At 34.2% G+C, this 15,478-nt stretch overlaps 1 protein-coding gene across 3 annotated transcripts in view; it reads right to left on the bottom strand.

The window, feature by feature from the left end:
• The window catches only part of LOC142344589 (double-stranded RNA-specific editase Adar-like), a 96,286-nt gene that overhangs the window by 48,795 nt on the left and 32,013 nt on the right, over positions 1-15,478 (bottom strand). For all 3 annotated transcript variants that reach the window (XM_075396379.1, XM_075396380.1, XM_075396381.1), the window contains one exon: positions 3,230-3,413. In XM_075396379.1, the coding sequence (XP_075252494.1) occupies positions 3,230-3,413 (184 nt within the window). The remainder of the gene's footprint in view (positions 1-3,229; positions 3,414-15,478) is intronic.

The following is a 15,478-nucleotide window of genomic DNA, read 5'->3' as shown; positions in this document are numbered from 1 at the left end:
AGCAATAATTTTAGGCTGTTCACAACCTTCTCCCCTTTGGCCGTAGCCTAACGTATTTAGTCATCAGACCTTTAGAGGAACTTGTTCCAAGCCATCAAGACCAGAGCATTGGTGCAAAGACCGTCTGGGGTCCAGCTCTCTGCGGAGTTGAGTCCCGTGAGCCTCAAGTCTCCTTAAACCATCTATCGGGACATAGCACAGCATGTATCGTCTGGACCAGACATGCAGTGTAGCCATTCTTATCTTTGGGCTCTGCTTTCACAGATACAACACTACTCTGTGATGTTATTTCTGTGGCTATCACTGCATCTATCTTGTCTGGACCTTACACAATATCTCCTACTAGCACATTTTCATTTCAGATATTGTGCACAGTTTTCTTATCCACTACTTATCAACTTTCAGTCATATACTGTAGCAGTCATCCTAAGCTCCCACATATCTCAACCTTACTATTCCTGCGTCCATTGCCTACTAGCAGGGCGTTTCAGGCCGATTAGAGTTCGCAAGAGACTTTATTTGGAGTCTAGCAAAATCACTACTAAATGGTCAAACTTCATCTACGAGTCTTGATTTCACTTTCGTTACTTTGTTGATTTTGGAGTCAGTAAGCCCATCTTTCGCTCATCGTAGACATTTCCAAGAGGTAGAAGTCGGCGAGACATGACTTCGAGAGCCACTTATACAGGGTGATCGTGGGCCATCCTGGGTAGACTTCGTTCTAGCTATGCGGCAAAAGTCCTCGATGGATCTCACAAATCACGAGGTCTTAAAGACAATGTCAAAATAAGTTCCTTGCCGGTCCAAAACTCATCAGCGCAGGCATGAGCCTGAGATGAGGGAGTTGAGGCAGAGCATTGAACAGTGCCCTTGAAAGAAGGGAGCAAAAGTGGAACAGTTTTACGCTGTAATATTTTTAACACTCCGAGAAGGTTAATATATGTGCAATACAAGATAATATAATAGCATCAAATCTAAAAATCTCAATTTCTCAATAAATAATATCAAGTTTCACAGCACCATGAACTACGTTTAAGAAATTACCAGAGAGTATTATAAACCGATTAAAAAATTAGAAAATTATTTTCATAAAAACAGTTGTAAAAAGTTTCGACAAAACAAAAATAAAAATCATCAGAAACATCAAAATATCATCATAGAGAGGAGGAAAACTTGAAGTCCCAATAGTTTTGAATTTCTTTAACCTCTAAAACTCAAAAAGCTATCAACAAGAAAACAGAACACAACATATCTGAACAAATTTTAATAAGTAAACTGTTCCATTTTGAAAAAAAACTGTTGTTTCTCATCGGGTACTCTCCATGAGTATTAATGAAACTGAAAGCAAAAAACTGCTTATATTCAATAGAAATTTTCATGAATTAGGATACTGAGGCAAGCTACTCAAATTCGACATCCAATTAACCTCAAAATCATCAAATAGGAGTTCCATAAAAATTGCACACAAAAACCATCTAAATTAATTAAAATTGGAACTCAATAACAGCCAGCTAATTGAGTACGTGAAGCTGTTCCTAACAACTTAAAATTGCTTTTGTTTCAAAGAGTGACTCAAAAATGAGAGAAATTTCATTAGTCGCGTAAAAGGTGATCAAAAAATTAAAAATGTCGAAAAAGTATCTCATTTCCTTTCAAATTTCATTGTAGTCCAAAAAAGCACAAAATACAGAATGAGTCTTTGATAATTGGTAGTCAGTCCATTTTGCATCCTAGAGAAAGTGCATGCTAGCACTAGAACAGAAAATTTCTGTTTTTTAATTTTGATGCAAAATTGCTTAATTTTTTTATTTTTCAATTTGTTTTTAGGAATTAACCATTAAGACAGATCAGAAATTTTCCCCCTGTTTATCAAAAATCTAAACAAAGCTTTAAAACAAAAATGGAAGTGAGGTAAACAGTGAGTTGAAACCATAAAAAAGTTAAAACCATGAAAACTGGCTGAAAAATTATTGCAATGTTTTTTCTCAAAAACGCAATTTTGTTTTGTATTACTGTGTTATATGGAGACATTGACAAAACGATAAGATACTTGTTTGGCAAAGATACCTCGGAAAAAATCGCTTTTTGTCGTAAATGGTTGGATTTAGACCGAATTTTAGCTAAATGTGATCGAAATTTAGGCTAAATAAATTGTCTGAAAATGTGGGAAGAAAAAGGTGAAATTTCGTTTCCAAAAAAAGCAAAATTCCTAAAAATTCTCTTTGTAGTGAAATTATAGATGCAGAGAGCTTCAAATTGATACTACATATAGTAGCCTGCGATGCCTTCAAAAAAGTAAAAAATTGTCTGAACAAAAAAAAAGTGGGGCTAGCATAAAGATCTCTCATTTATTTCAAAAAATGTGGGAACAACTAGTTTTGCTTACTGTCACTGTTTCCACACATGGTTACAACTCTAGCTTAAAACATAGCTGTGTGTAACACTTAAAATTTTTGAATAAAGCAACTTAACAAAATGCACTATTCGCACCGAAATGATTAACGAGTGACAGTGACAGTTCATACGCTGAAATGGTAGATGTAACCCCGGGAGCTGTCGAATTCCATCATTTGAAGTGTTGACGGCCAAAAAGATAGATAAAAAGCATTCAATTGAAATTTCCTCTAAATTCATAACTGTTTTATTGTTCTATTGAAACAGCATTATCAATGATATCGAACGTTTTTATTTATCAAGGAAAAAAGGGTACACTTTTCTGCAAAACCTATATTCAAAATTTCAGGAATTTCAGAGGGCTATTATAATTTTGACTGATCTCGTGCAAAATTAAACATATACCAAAAACCATCGAGTACTCAAAACAAAAATACGTTTGTTTTGAAATTGTTTTCTCGGAAATTTCGGTGCAGCACAGAATAAAGCTAAAAACTGCAAACTTCTTCAATTTATTTTATTGCTCACTCGCTTCATCCATTTATCCCGTTTCATTCCAAAACTAAAATTGATCACAAGAAAAAAATGCATAAACAGAGCACGACGACCAAAAGATTTTTTCAAAACTTTGAGAGCAATCATTACTTTTTACAAAAATAATTGTACACAAATAATAGCTATCTATATCTAAATAATACTGTTAATGTATCTCTCAACCATTAAAATGATCAGACTCATGTCCAGCAGCATTAATGACGGATACGACATTATACTTAAACAGCTGTTGCAGATTCAATCAGTGTTTTTAATTAGCTTTAAAGACAAGCAATCGTACCAAACAAGCGATGCAGATAAGATGTTTGGTCCTCATTCTGCCAGAGTGAGAAATGAGACATAGTCGAGGACTGGGTAGTGACTGGAGCGGCAGTTGACCTAGATGCTGGCAGCTTATAGGCAGTTGCTATCTGCACCGACTGGCCACCTCCGGCTGCGTTTTGATTGTGATACATGTACAGCAGCTAAAATTCAGCCAATATTGTTCTAACCCACATTAGTCGTGGAACATTATATTCGTAGATCATTTTTGATCAGTTTTTTTGACCGCTCGACTTTGACCGATCAATATATTCCATGAAGAATGATATGTGAGGAATCATTAGAAAACCTGCAGAGCATTAATTATTAACTGTACAGGTCTTTTTTAATATATTTGATCTCTCCGTCAGTTGCTTTTAAAGTTAGTTTTACTATTAAGTTTGCCCCATAATTCTACCTGCTGAATAACAAAACTAGCAGACAGATAACAGTAGCAAAACAGCATTCTTTGCACTCCTTTAATTTTTTTGTATCAAATCACAAAACCTAAGTAATTTCTGTTTGATGCATCTGAATTGTAACTGAGTGACACAATTTGGTTGTTTTTCACTGCTTCAAACTCACTTTTTGTCTCAGGTTGCCGAAAAGCTTCTGTCGAAAAAAAATGGGGAAAAACACTCATTGCAAACTCTTTAATGTGATTCCATCGATGGATGATTTCAACCACACCTTATTATTGAAAACAATCTAATGGGAGGTTTGATTAAAAAGCCAGAGGTGGCTTTCAGTTGCTCTAATTAAAACAATACTGTTGGTTCAAAAAGCACTCGCACAATTTGAAGAACTTCAACCCAAATATGCATGAGCTTTTGTCAAGCAAAATTTCTGTAATGAAAAGAGTACCTTCAGCAAATTACAACTTGATTATAAATTGCAAAACCACCGCACAATACCAAGTAGATAAGATAAGAATAAATTAGCTGGGAAGCCGACCCTATATATCAAAACATACCCGGCAGATTGCCGGAAAATAGCCGCCGTTGATTCCAATAGGCATGATTGGGATTGAACGAATAGAATATATTGAAAAAAAAAAAGATTTTTGTACAAAAATATTTTTTAAGTCCGATTTATTTTGATGGCATTTCGTAGTTGAACATACTTCTGTTTCTTAGAGAGAGGCTACAGGGGCTACTATCAACACCAATAAGCATTAGAGGTGGTAACTAAGACTTATAGGAACGACGTTCAAATAGCGGGCATCTAAAATTGGGCTTTATGGGTTTATCCCGTTTCTATTTCTGACTTCAATTTTTTATACCGACTCTGTTCATTTTGAATTGCTTTGCTTAGCAACTGATGTTCAAATTCACTTTTAGCAGAATGAGAGAAGAGAGAAACTAGCCTAGAGAAGTCAAAAAGATTTCACGCAAAATGTCGAAAAAGCGGCAAAATGGTAAAGCGAAAAAAAGTTTGACGAAGTAAAAAAAAAATAGGAGCGCAATAATAGCCGGCTGAGAAGATGAGGGCGGCTATTAAAAAAATTAACCCACTGACTTAGGATGAATTTTTCTCAAACAATAGGCGGGACAATTTAATTTAGAGAATGAAGCTTAGAAATTTTGTATTGCTGCAAAAATCCGACTCGAGAGTGGTTCGCACCCGCCACAACCCAAATGGCAGTCTTCGCTCTTAACCACTAAGCTATACCGGCTTTGATACTCGCTTACAATAGCTTTTATATTGGCAAGACATCAAAAAAAAAATTGGACTGAGAGCAACTTAGATCAATAAATTTAGATCACGTTAAGAAGTCGAGTGAAAAGTCACATGCGATCAAAGGATATTCTAGATCAAAAGCGCAAAAATGGTCCAGTGAAAATTTTACATTAAAGACAAACGTTGGCAATAATTGCCTCAAACTACGTTCGAAAGCAATTTAACCTTACATAAAATTTAATGTTTCAAAAAGAGCAACTAATTTTGTTACTTTGTATTTGATGGTTTGTAGTGCCATAGAATCCGTCATAGATAATTCCAAAGCACTAGTAAACCACAGCTTTTCAAGTTATTATTATGACGAAAAACAGATAGTAAAAAAATTAATATTAAATCCCAGCTCAATGATCAGACAGCTAAAAACTGTTTTGAAAATTTATATTCGCTAAAAGCAATTCATTTCAATCGCTGATAAGAGTTAGAGTTAAATTATGCATAATGATTGCAATTAAACAAGCGAAAAATTGGAGCATCAAGGTTTTAAAGCAATTTAGAGCATCGTCTGATGTGATCATACTTGCAGATGTGCAATAGGAATAAAAACTGACAAGGTTTCGAAAAGTATTAGAATTCGTTTTCTGACAATTTCTATATTGATTTCAAAATTCGCCTACATTAGAATATCTAGCAGTATTACAAAAGTATTGAAGCGCCATAACTATGCTTGTGCTGCTTTAATTTATCGCCGTTTAATTTATGCTTAATTTTTTCGGAACAACTATTTAAGATGAAAAGCTATTTTAGCTAATTGTAAAAGCAGTAGATCCAATAAACTGGCGCGATTCAATGGAGTCTCGTGCCACTCTTAATTTGATTCAACTGAGCTTCAATTGTTCCTTATTGGAGAGCCAAGTACACCAGTCCAAAATGAGACTAATTGAAATGACAACAAAAACAAACTCAGATCAGGATTAAGACTCAAAAATTCACCGATAAATTTCGAAAACAAATACCAAATAATGATTGAGGACAAAGTAGTTTAAAAACTTAGATAAACGAAAACTTAATAACTTCATTTACGCTTCATTAGAGAATTTAGCAACCTGTCATTACCTCGACTAAAAGACAATACAGTCCTGATGTGACTAAGTAACAAGACAACAAAAGAACGCTCAAAACTCAGAAAACCAAAAACATTTTATTGCAACAGAGGGGGTCTTAGTCATATAAAAAATTAACTGACCTTTGGAAAGAATTTAAAAATCAAAAAATATAAGAACAAAACTAGGACCTGTTGAAGTCATTAGTTATGAAGATCGGGGGAAAGTGAAAGAAGTCAAATTGCAGTAGGTAAAAATAAAATAATTTCAAAAATCGACTAAACACAAATTTCTCACTCCACTTTAAAGTCAATTTTAAAAATTCTACATTTTAAACTACTCGCTTTTTCGCTCCCCCAACTCAAGTCAGCAAAGGTCTCTGTTACAGTAAGGCAACTCACGTGTGACAAAAACTTCACGCGAAAAAAATCAGACTCGCAACTTACAAATTGCAAGAATAAACAAAAAGCAGATTTGAAGTGAATGTGACGTCATATGGTCGTGACAAAAATCTTAACAAAAGAATGAAAACATAGCAGGAGAATTCCTGAATTACATTCCAAAAAAAAACAACTAATTAAAAACTGGACTGTCAGCGCCAGTAGAACAACTTGATGCCATAGAATATCCAAATACAAAGTGGACTGGAAATCGATAAAATAAGTAGTTAAAAAATTCAATCACGCCACATAAACAAAACTGCTCAATAAAAACCATATAAAAAATTACACGCATAATCAAGCGATATTAACAAAACTAACAAACACTGCAGGCAACAACAAAAACTCAATAAAATCTTATTCCTTGGTTTCAAAGGAATGGTTTCAAAGTCAACACATTAGCTAAAGATTGAAAACTTTAAATAGATTCAATCTCAGGCCACAATTGGCAGAAACTATGTCCTCTGTCAATTACGAGACTAGAAACCAAATAGTTTATAAAACACCTTCGAAACTCAAAAAATTACCGCTATTTATCAATAAGAAATGGTCGCAAGGTAAGTACAACTACTAGCTGCCAGCTCACACAATGAACTAAAGCATATTCTGCTATTGTTATTCAGAGAGTCTAAGACACTTGTCAATACTGAGACTTGTCAATCCTGAGACACTTGTCAAAACTGAAAATGTCAGTTGTCAAAACTGTTACATTCGAGGAAACTTGAATTAGAATTAACTATGCATCACTAGACTAAGTCATCTGACGAAAACTACAAAAGCTTGCAAATACTAAAAGCAAAGCTGTTTTTTAAATAACAAGCAGTGTCAACGACGCTTAAACAGTTACATGCGAAATGCAGAAAATAATTAGCCTGAATTGTGCCTTATTAGAGAGCTAAGTACACCTGCCCAAATTGAGACTAATTAACACAAAAAGAAATACAAAATTGGGTTAAGACTAAAAAATACCAATAAATTTTGAAAACAAATACCAAATTATGACGGAGGACAAAGTAGTCAAAAAACTTATAACGGAGGAAAACTGAACAGCTTCAATGACACCAAAACAACCTCTTATTAACAAGAATGAAACCAAAACAAAGCTTCAATTAGGCCTCATTAGAGGACCAGTTATAAATTCAACTGATAAGACTAAGTAGCAAGACAACAAAAAAAGCTCAAAACTAAAAAAAAAAGCTGATATTTAACTGGAACAAACGGGGTCTTATTAGTCATAAACAATTAACTTTAAAAAAAATTATAAGAACACAACTAGGACCTGTTTAAATCAGTAGTTAAAAGGGTTACACATAAAAATGTCCCCGAGAAAACCTTTCGAAAACCAAAGATTGAGGGAAAACTAAAAAATCTTCGCACGTGAAAGAAATTATTTCAAAAATTGATTTACACGCCAATTTTTCACTCCAGTTTAAATGCAATCTGGAAAAATTTTAACTTCAAACTAGTCGCTTATTTGCTCCCCCAACTGAAGTAAGCAAAAGTCTCGGATAGTCACGTGTGACAAAAAGCTTAACCACGCAAATATCAGACTCGCAATTTGGTAGAAATGGCATGAATAAACAAGCAGACTTGTGAATGAGACGTCATATGGTCGTGACAAAAGTCTTAACTAAAGAAAAGAACATAGCAGGAAAATTCCTGAATTACACTCCTAAGAATAAAACAAAATAAGATCCATAATGTCAGCCCCAGTAGAACAACTTCCCATGCTCAACATAGGATATACAAATACAACGTGCAAAAAAATTCTATCAGTAATTAAAGCATCCAATCGTGCCACATTAAAACAACTGCTCATAAGAAACCCTATCAAAATTTTACACAAATAATCGAGGGATAATTGCAACAAAACTAACAACCGCTTCAGGCAACAACAAAAACTAAATCTTATTCCAACTAAATCTTATTCCTTTAAAACGAAGGGTTTCCAAGTCAGCACAATAGCTAAAAAATGATATCATTACCGACTAACGTCGCGCGAATTCCTCTGAAATGACCGGCGAGCGGTTGGCTTCGTCAGTAGCTAGCCACGGATTAGTGAGGTTAGCTTTAGCTTAATTGAAGGGGCGTGATGTGAGCGCAGTGGGAGCGGGGTGCACCGCAGCGCAGGGGGTGCCAGAAAGGGCGATTGGCCCCCCTAGGGCCTTAACAATGCGGCAGGCGTGTGGATTGGGCGGGGGACTGATGAGGAGGAGTGAGGTGAGCGATCAACTTCTAAGAACCGCCATTCGCACCATAAGAATAAGTCTCCAAACTTGGAGACTAGTGAGCTGAAAGGATCTAAAGGAACTGAATTCCCACTGGGCGCTACCTTTTTATGCCATTTCTGAGAACAAAAAGTCAAATGCGTCAGACGAAAAAACAATCCAGCTAAAAATCGCATAAAAAGACCAACAGGATTAAAATAATTGCTACAAACCTCGTTTGAGAGCAATAACCAATTTCATAAAAAATGCTAGTTAGGCCATTTATGTTAAAAAATATTTCTACTATAATTCAGCCTTAATAAGTGTAAGATTGACAGCACGCCACACAACAGTAGCTGAAGTGCGGCATCAACGAAAGAGTTATGTAAAGAGAGAGATAGAGTGTTAGAGATAGTGTGAACGAGAAGGAAAGAAACCCAACCGGCAGAGAGAGAGAGAGAGAACGAGAGAGCCAGCAGTATTTTCCACGATCAGATTACACTCTGCAACTTCTAGTTTTTAGCCTTGTTAGTAATTAAATCATATAGAGAAACAAAAAAATGCAACATTTAAACAACAAATTTCCATTTCCTTGAAAAAAAATTAAAAACTATCAAAAAATTGCCAAAACTCGAATCATTAAAAAACTGATAACCTCCATTAACTGTAAAAAGTATGCCACAGCTTATCATCCAACCTCTGAGGTGGTTCCGGGCCCGTACTGCCGTAAAAAATCAAAAATTTTTGAAACCTAAAATTGCAAACGTTTTCTATGAAAAAATGCTTAATTTTGTGATATTAAAGTCTTCAAAAACATTCAATTACATCTAAAAACAATGCAGCAACCTATGATCAAAATTAGAGGAGTCTCCTTGGCTCTTGAGGCCGAAGAAACCTAAAAAAAGGCAAAAGAACAAAAAATTTGAATAATGCAAGTTTTATAAAAAAAAATTGCTAAAATTTGTGATATTAAAAAAAAAGAAAACTAATCCATGACCATTTAAAATTTTCCAGCAACTTATTATCAAACCCTAATTAAGGTTTTCTGAACCCTGAGGCTGAAAAAACTTGAATAATGACAAAAAATGTCAAAAAATTGCAAGTGCTAAAACTCGTAGTGTTAAAATCTCAAACATTCCATTTCATCTAAAAATTATAATTAACCTATTATAAAACCCTTGAGGAGATTCCTTGGCTCTTGAGGCTGGAGAAACATAAGATATGACAAAATTTTTATAGAAGATCTATAAAAAATGCTTAAATTTGTGATACTAGAAGTTAAAAACTATTCCATGGCCAATAAAAATTTTTCAGTATCTCATTACCAAACTCTTAAGGAGTATTTATAGCCCCTGGGTCTGGTAAAACTTGAATAATGTGCATAAATTTTTAAAAAGTTTTAAAAAATTGCAAGTTTTCTTTGAATCGGATACTTGGAGACTAGTGAGCTTAAAGGCTAAGAGAACTTAATACCAATTGACCGCTACAATTTTATCCCATTTCTGAGAACGAAAAGTCAAATGGGTCAGACGAAAAATCGGTCAAAGGAAAATCGCATTAAAAAACCAACAGGAGTAAAATAATTGCTACAAATTTCCTTTGAGAGCAATTACCAATGATTTTCTAAAAAAGCTAGTTAGGTAGTTTATGATAAAAAAAATTTCTACTATAATTCAGCTGTAATGAGGGTAAGCGACGATGACATCACGAAACATAACAGCTGCCTAAGTGTGGCATCAACAAGAGAATTAAGCGGAGAGAGATAGAGTGTGAGAAAAAAAAAGAACGAGAAAGACGAAATAAACTCCAACCAACAGAGGGAGGGAGAGAGAGAGCTCGCAATATTTTCCATGATCAGTTTCGACTCTGCAACTTCTAGTTTTACCGTTTTTAACAATTTAATCATATAGCAAAAAACAGAAACACGCAAGATGTGAACGAAAATTTTCCATTTCTTGTCTGGAGTTCTGTCATGCAAACCATCTGCAAGACTTGAAAAGTTTTGTTGGCCAGTAATGATCGTTAAAATCAGATGACAGAGATTCAAAACTTTAAAAACAAATGCGAATTTCAACAAAATCTTGCTCAAATTCATTATATTAAAATCTTCAGAGCCATTTCATTGTCTCAAAAGACTATCCAGTATACCTATTTCAAGTCTCGATTAGTTTCACTGACTCCAAAAAATCGATCAAGTTGGAACAATTTTTCAAAATTTTTTAAACAAAAAATTGCTACAACTCGTGTCATTAAAAAATTATATAACCATTTCATTAACGCTAGAAAGTATGCAACAGCTTATTATACAACCTCTGAGGAAGTCCCGGGCCCCTAGTGCCGGAAAAAATCAAAAATTCAAAGATACAAAATTTGAAACTTGAAATTGCAAATAATTTCTATAAAAAATGCCTAATTTTGTGATCATAAAATCTTCAAAACGATTCAATTAACGGTTCTTGGGGCCGGAGAAACCTAAAAAATGAGAAAAGAATTCAAAAAATTTGAATAATGCAAGTTTTATCAAAAAATTGCTAAAATTTATGATATTAAAAAAATGAAAAATAATCCATGGCCAATTAAAATTTTTCAGTAACTTACTATTAAACCCTAACGGAGGTTTTCTGAACCCTGAGGCTGCAAAACCTGCAACCTGAAAAGTACTCTCATGCAAAAGATCTTTAGCAACTTGAACCAGCATTTTCAGACTGATCCACCAAAAATTAAAAAATGACAAAAAAAACAAAATGGAAACAATTTTGGCTCAAAAACTCCTAAAAGTGACCTTTTAACCTTAAACAACGGCCTTCCCATTAGCGTCGCCACACTAAGCACTCGAAGGACTAATGAACGCGGCTAATGACCTCTATTGAAACTTTGTGCCTGCTGGGCGCTATCTGCTCATCCCGTTTTTAAGGACGAAAAGCCAAATGAGCCACACGAAAATCGATCAAGCAAAAAATTACGTTAAAAAAGACCAGAAGGACTAACATAATTGCTAAAAACTTGGTTTGAGAGCAATTAAACATTAAATAGATACAATCTCGGGCCACAAGTAGCAGGAATTTTGTCCTCTGACAGTTATGAGACAATAAACCAAACAGTTTAAAAAGCAGTCAAAACTCATAAAAATTACTATATATTAAAAACCAATGGTCTAAAGGTAAGTAGCAGGGCCTGAACGATGTGCAGGAGTGGGGATTGGGGGCTGATGTGGGTGTGTGGGTTTAATTTTTAAGAACCGCGCTTCACACCATAAGTATAAGTCAAGTCTCCAAGGCTCTAAGTGAACTTAATGGCTACTGGGCACTACATTTTTATCCCGTTTCTGAGAACGACAAGTCAAATTGGTCAGACAAAAAAATCTGTCTAGCGAAAAATCGTATAAAAAGACCCAAATTAAAATAGTTGCTGCAAACATCGTTCGAGAGCAATTACCAATGATTTCCTAAAAAGTGCTAGTTAGGCCATTTTGATTTTAAAAAATTCTTCTATAATTTAGCTTTAATAAGGTAAAAAAGATGATCACATCACGCCACAACAGCAGCTAAAGTGCGGCATCAACAAAAGAATTAACCGAAGAGAGAGATAGAGTGAGAGAAAAAATGTGAACGAGAAAGAGAAGGAAAGAAACCCCAACCGACAGAGAGGGAGAGAGAGAGAGAGAGAGCACTAGCAGTATTTTTGTTTCCATGATCAGTTTCGACTCGGCAACTTCTAGTTTTTAGCCTAGTTAGTAATCAATTCATAACAACAGTGCAAAATTTAAACAAAAAATTTCATTTTCTGTATCTTGTGTTCTGTCATGCAACCCATCTGCAAGACTTAAAAAGTTGCGGTGGCCAGTAATGATCAGTAAAATCGGAGGACAAAAAGATTCAAAAACTTTAAAAATTGCAAATTTCGAAAAAATGCTGCTCAAAATAATTATAAAATATCAGAACAATTTCGTTGTCTCAAAAAACTATCCAGTATACCTTTTTCAAGTCTCGATTAGCTCCACTGACTCAAAGATCCATAAAGTTGGAACATGGTAATTTTTCCAAAATTTTTTAAATAATAATTGCTAAAACTCGTGTCACAAAAAAATTGATAACCATTCCATTTACCCTAGAAAGTATGCCACAGCTCATTATCCAACCTCTGAGGAAATACCGGTCTCCTAGTGTCGTCATAATCAAAAATTCAAAGATCAAACTTTGGAACTTGAAAAAAATTGCAAACTTTTTTTTATCAAAAAATGCTTAATTTTGTGAAATTAAAGTCTTCAAAAAGATTCAATTTTATCTAAAAACTATGCAGTAACCTATGATCAAAATTAGAGGAGACTCCTTGGCTCTTGAGGCAGGAGAAACCTAAAAAATGACAAAAGAACAAAAATTTGAATAACGCAAGTTTTATCAAAAAAATTGCTAAAATTTGTGATATTAAAAAAAAGAAAACTAAACCATGGCCAATTAAAATTTTCCAGCAACCTATTATCAAAACCTAACGGAGGTTTTCTGAACCCTGAGGCTGAGAAAACCTGAATAATGACAACAAATGTCGAAAAATTGCAAGTGCTAAAACTCGTGTTGAAATCTTGAAAAACCATTTCATCTAAAAATTATAACTAACCTATTATAAATACCTTGAGATTCCTTGGCTCCTGAGGCTGGAGAAACCTATACTGTGACAAAAAGATTTATTAAACAAATTGCTTAAACTTGTGATACTAAGAAGTTAAAAACTATTCCATGACCAATAAAAAATTTTTCAGTATCTCATCAAACTCTAGGAGTTTTTCTAGCCCTTGGGTCTGGTAAAACTTGAATAATGAAAGTAAACATAAAAATTAAAAAAAATTCAGTTTTCCTTGAATCGGATACTTGGACACTAGTGAGCTGAAAGGCTCTAAGAGAATTTAATGCCAACTGGGCGCTACATTTTTATCCCGTTTCTGAGAACGAAAAGTCAAATGGGTCAGACGAAAAATCTGTCGAGCGAAAAATTGCATAAAAAGACCAAGATTAAAATAATTGCTACAAACTTCGTTTGAGAGCAATTACCAATGATTTCCAAAAGTGCTAGTTAGGCCATTTATGATTAAAAATTTCTACTATAATTCAGCTTTAATGAGGGTAAAAGACGATGACATCACGCCAAATAACAGCAGCTAAAGTGCGGCATCAAGAAAAGAATTAACCGGAGATAGAGTGTGAGAGATAAAATGTGAATGAGAACGAGAAGAAAAGAAACCCCAACCGACAGAGGGAGAGAGAGAGAGAGAGCTAGCAGTATTTTTGTTTCCATGATCAGTTTCGACTCGGCAACTTCTAGTTTTTAGCCTAGTTAGTAATCAATTCATAACAACAGTGCAAAATTTAAACAAAAAAATTTCATTTTCTGTATCTTGTGTTCTGTCATGCAGCCCATCTGCAAGACTTAAAAAGTTGCGTTGGCCAGTAATGATCGTTAAAATCGGAGGAAAAGAAGATTAAAAAATTTTAAAAACAGCGAATTTCGAAAAAATCTTGCTCAAAATCGTTATATTAAAAACTTCAGAACCATTTCGTTGTCTCAAAAGACTGACTCTCAAATGCTTCACTGACTCATAAAGATGCATAAAGTTTTAACATGGTAAGTTTTCCAAAATTTTTTAAACAATAATTGCTAAAACTCGTGTCAATAAAAGATTGATAACCATTCCATTAACCCTAGAAAGTATGCAACAGCTCACTATCCAACCTCTGAGGAAGTCACGGTCCCCTAGTGACGAAAAAATCAAAAATTCAAAGATCAAACTTTGGAACTTGAAAAAAAGTGCAAGCTTATTCTATAAAACAATGCTTAATTTTGTGATATTAAAGTCTTCAAAAAGATTCAATTACTTCTAAAAACTATGCAGTACCCTATGATCAAAACTAGAGGAGTCTCCCTGGCTTTTGAGGCCGGAGAAACCTAAAAAATGATCTAAAAAATTAGAATAATCAATTTTATAAAAAAAGGCTAAAATTTGTGATATTAAAAAAAAGAAAACTAATCCATGACCATTTAAAATTTTCCAGCAACTTATTATCAAACCCTAATTAAGGTTTTCTGAACCCTGAGGCTGAAAAAACTTAAATAATGACAAAAAATGTCAAAAAATTGCAAGTGCTAAAACTCGTAGTGTTAAAATCTCAAACATTCCATTTCATCTAAAAATTATAATTAACCTATTATAAAACCCTTGAGGAGATTCCTTGGCTCTTGAGGCTGGAGAAACATAAGATATGACAAAATTTTTATAGAAGATCTATAAAAAATGCTTAAATTTGTGATACTAGAAGTTAAAAACTATTCCATGGCCAATAAAAATTTTTCAGTATCTCATTACCAAACTCTAGGAGTTTTTCTAGCCCTTGGGTCTGGTAAAACTTGAATAATGAAAGTAAACATAAAAATTAAAAAAATTCAGTTTTCCTTGAATCGGATACTTGGACACTAGTGAGCTGAAAGGCTCTAAGAGAATTTAATGCCAACTGGGCGCTACATTTTTATCCCGTTTCTGAGAACGAAAAGTCAAATGGGTCAGACGAAAAATCTGTCGAGCGAAAAATTGCATAAAAAGACCAAGATTAAAATAATTGCTACAAACTTCGTTTGAGAGCAATTACCAATGATTTCCAAAAGTGCTAGTTAGGCCATTTATGATTAAAAATTTCTACTATAATTCAGCTTTAATGAGGGTAAAAGACGATGACATCACGCCAAATAACAGCAGCTAAAGTGCGGCATCAAGAAAAGAATTAACCGGAGATAGAGTGTGAGAGATAAAATGTGA

The sequence above is a fragment of the Convolutriloba macropyga genome, chromosome 8, assembly GCF_964194025.1.
Source record: "Convolutriloba macropyga chromosome 8, txConMacr16.3, whole genome shotgun sequence".
Lineage (NCBI taxonomy): Eukaryota > Metazoa > Xenacoelomorpha > Acoela > Convolutidae > Convolutriloba > Convolutriloba macropyga.
Note: the sequence above shows the minus strand (reverse complement) of the source record. Positions and strands in the feature narration are given on the sequence as shown.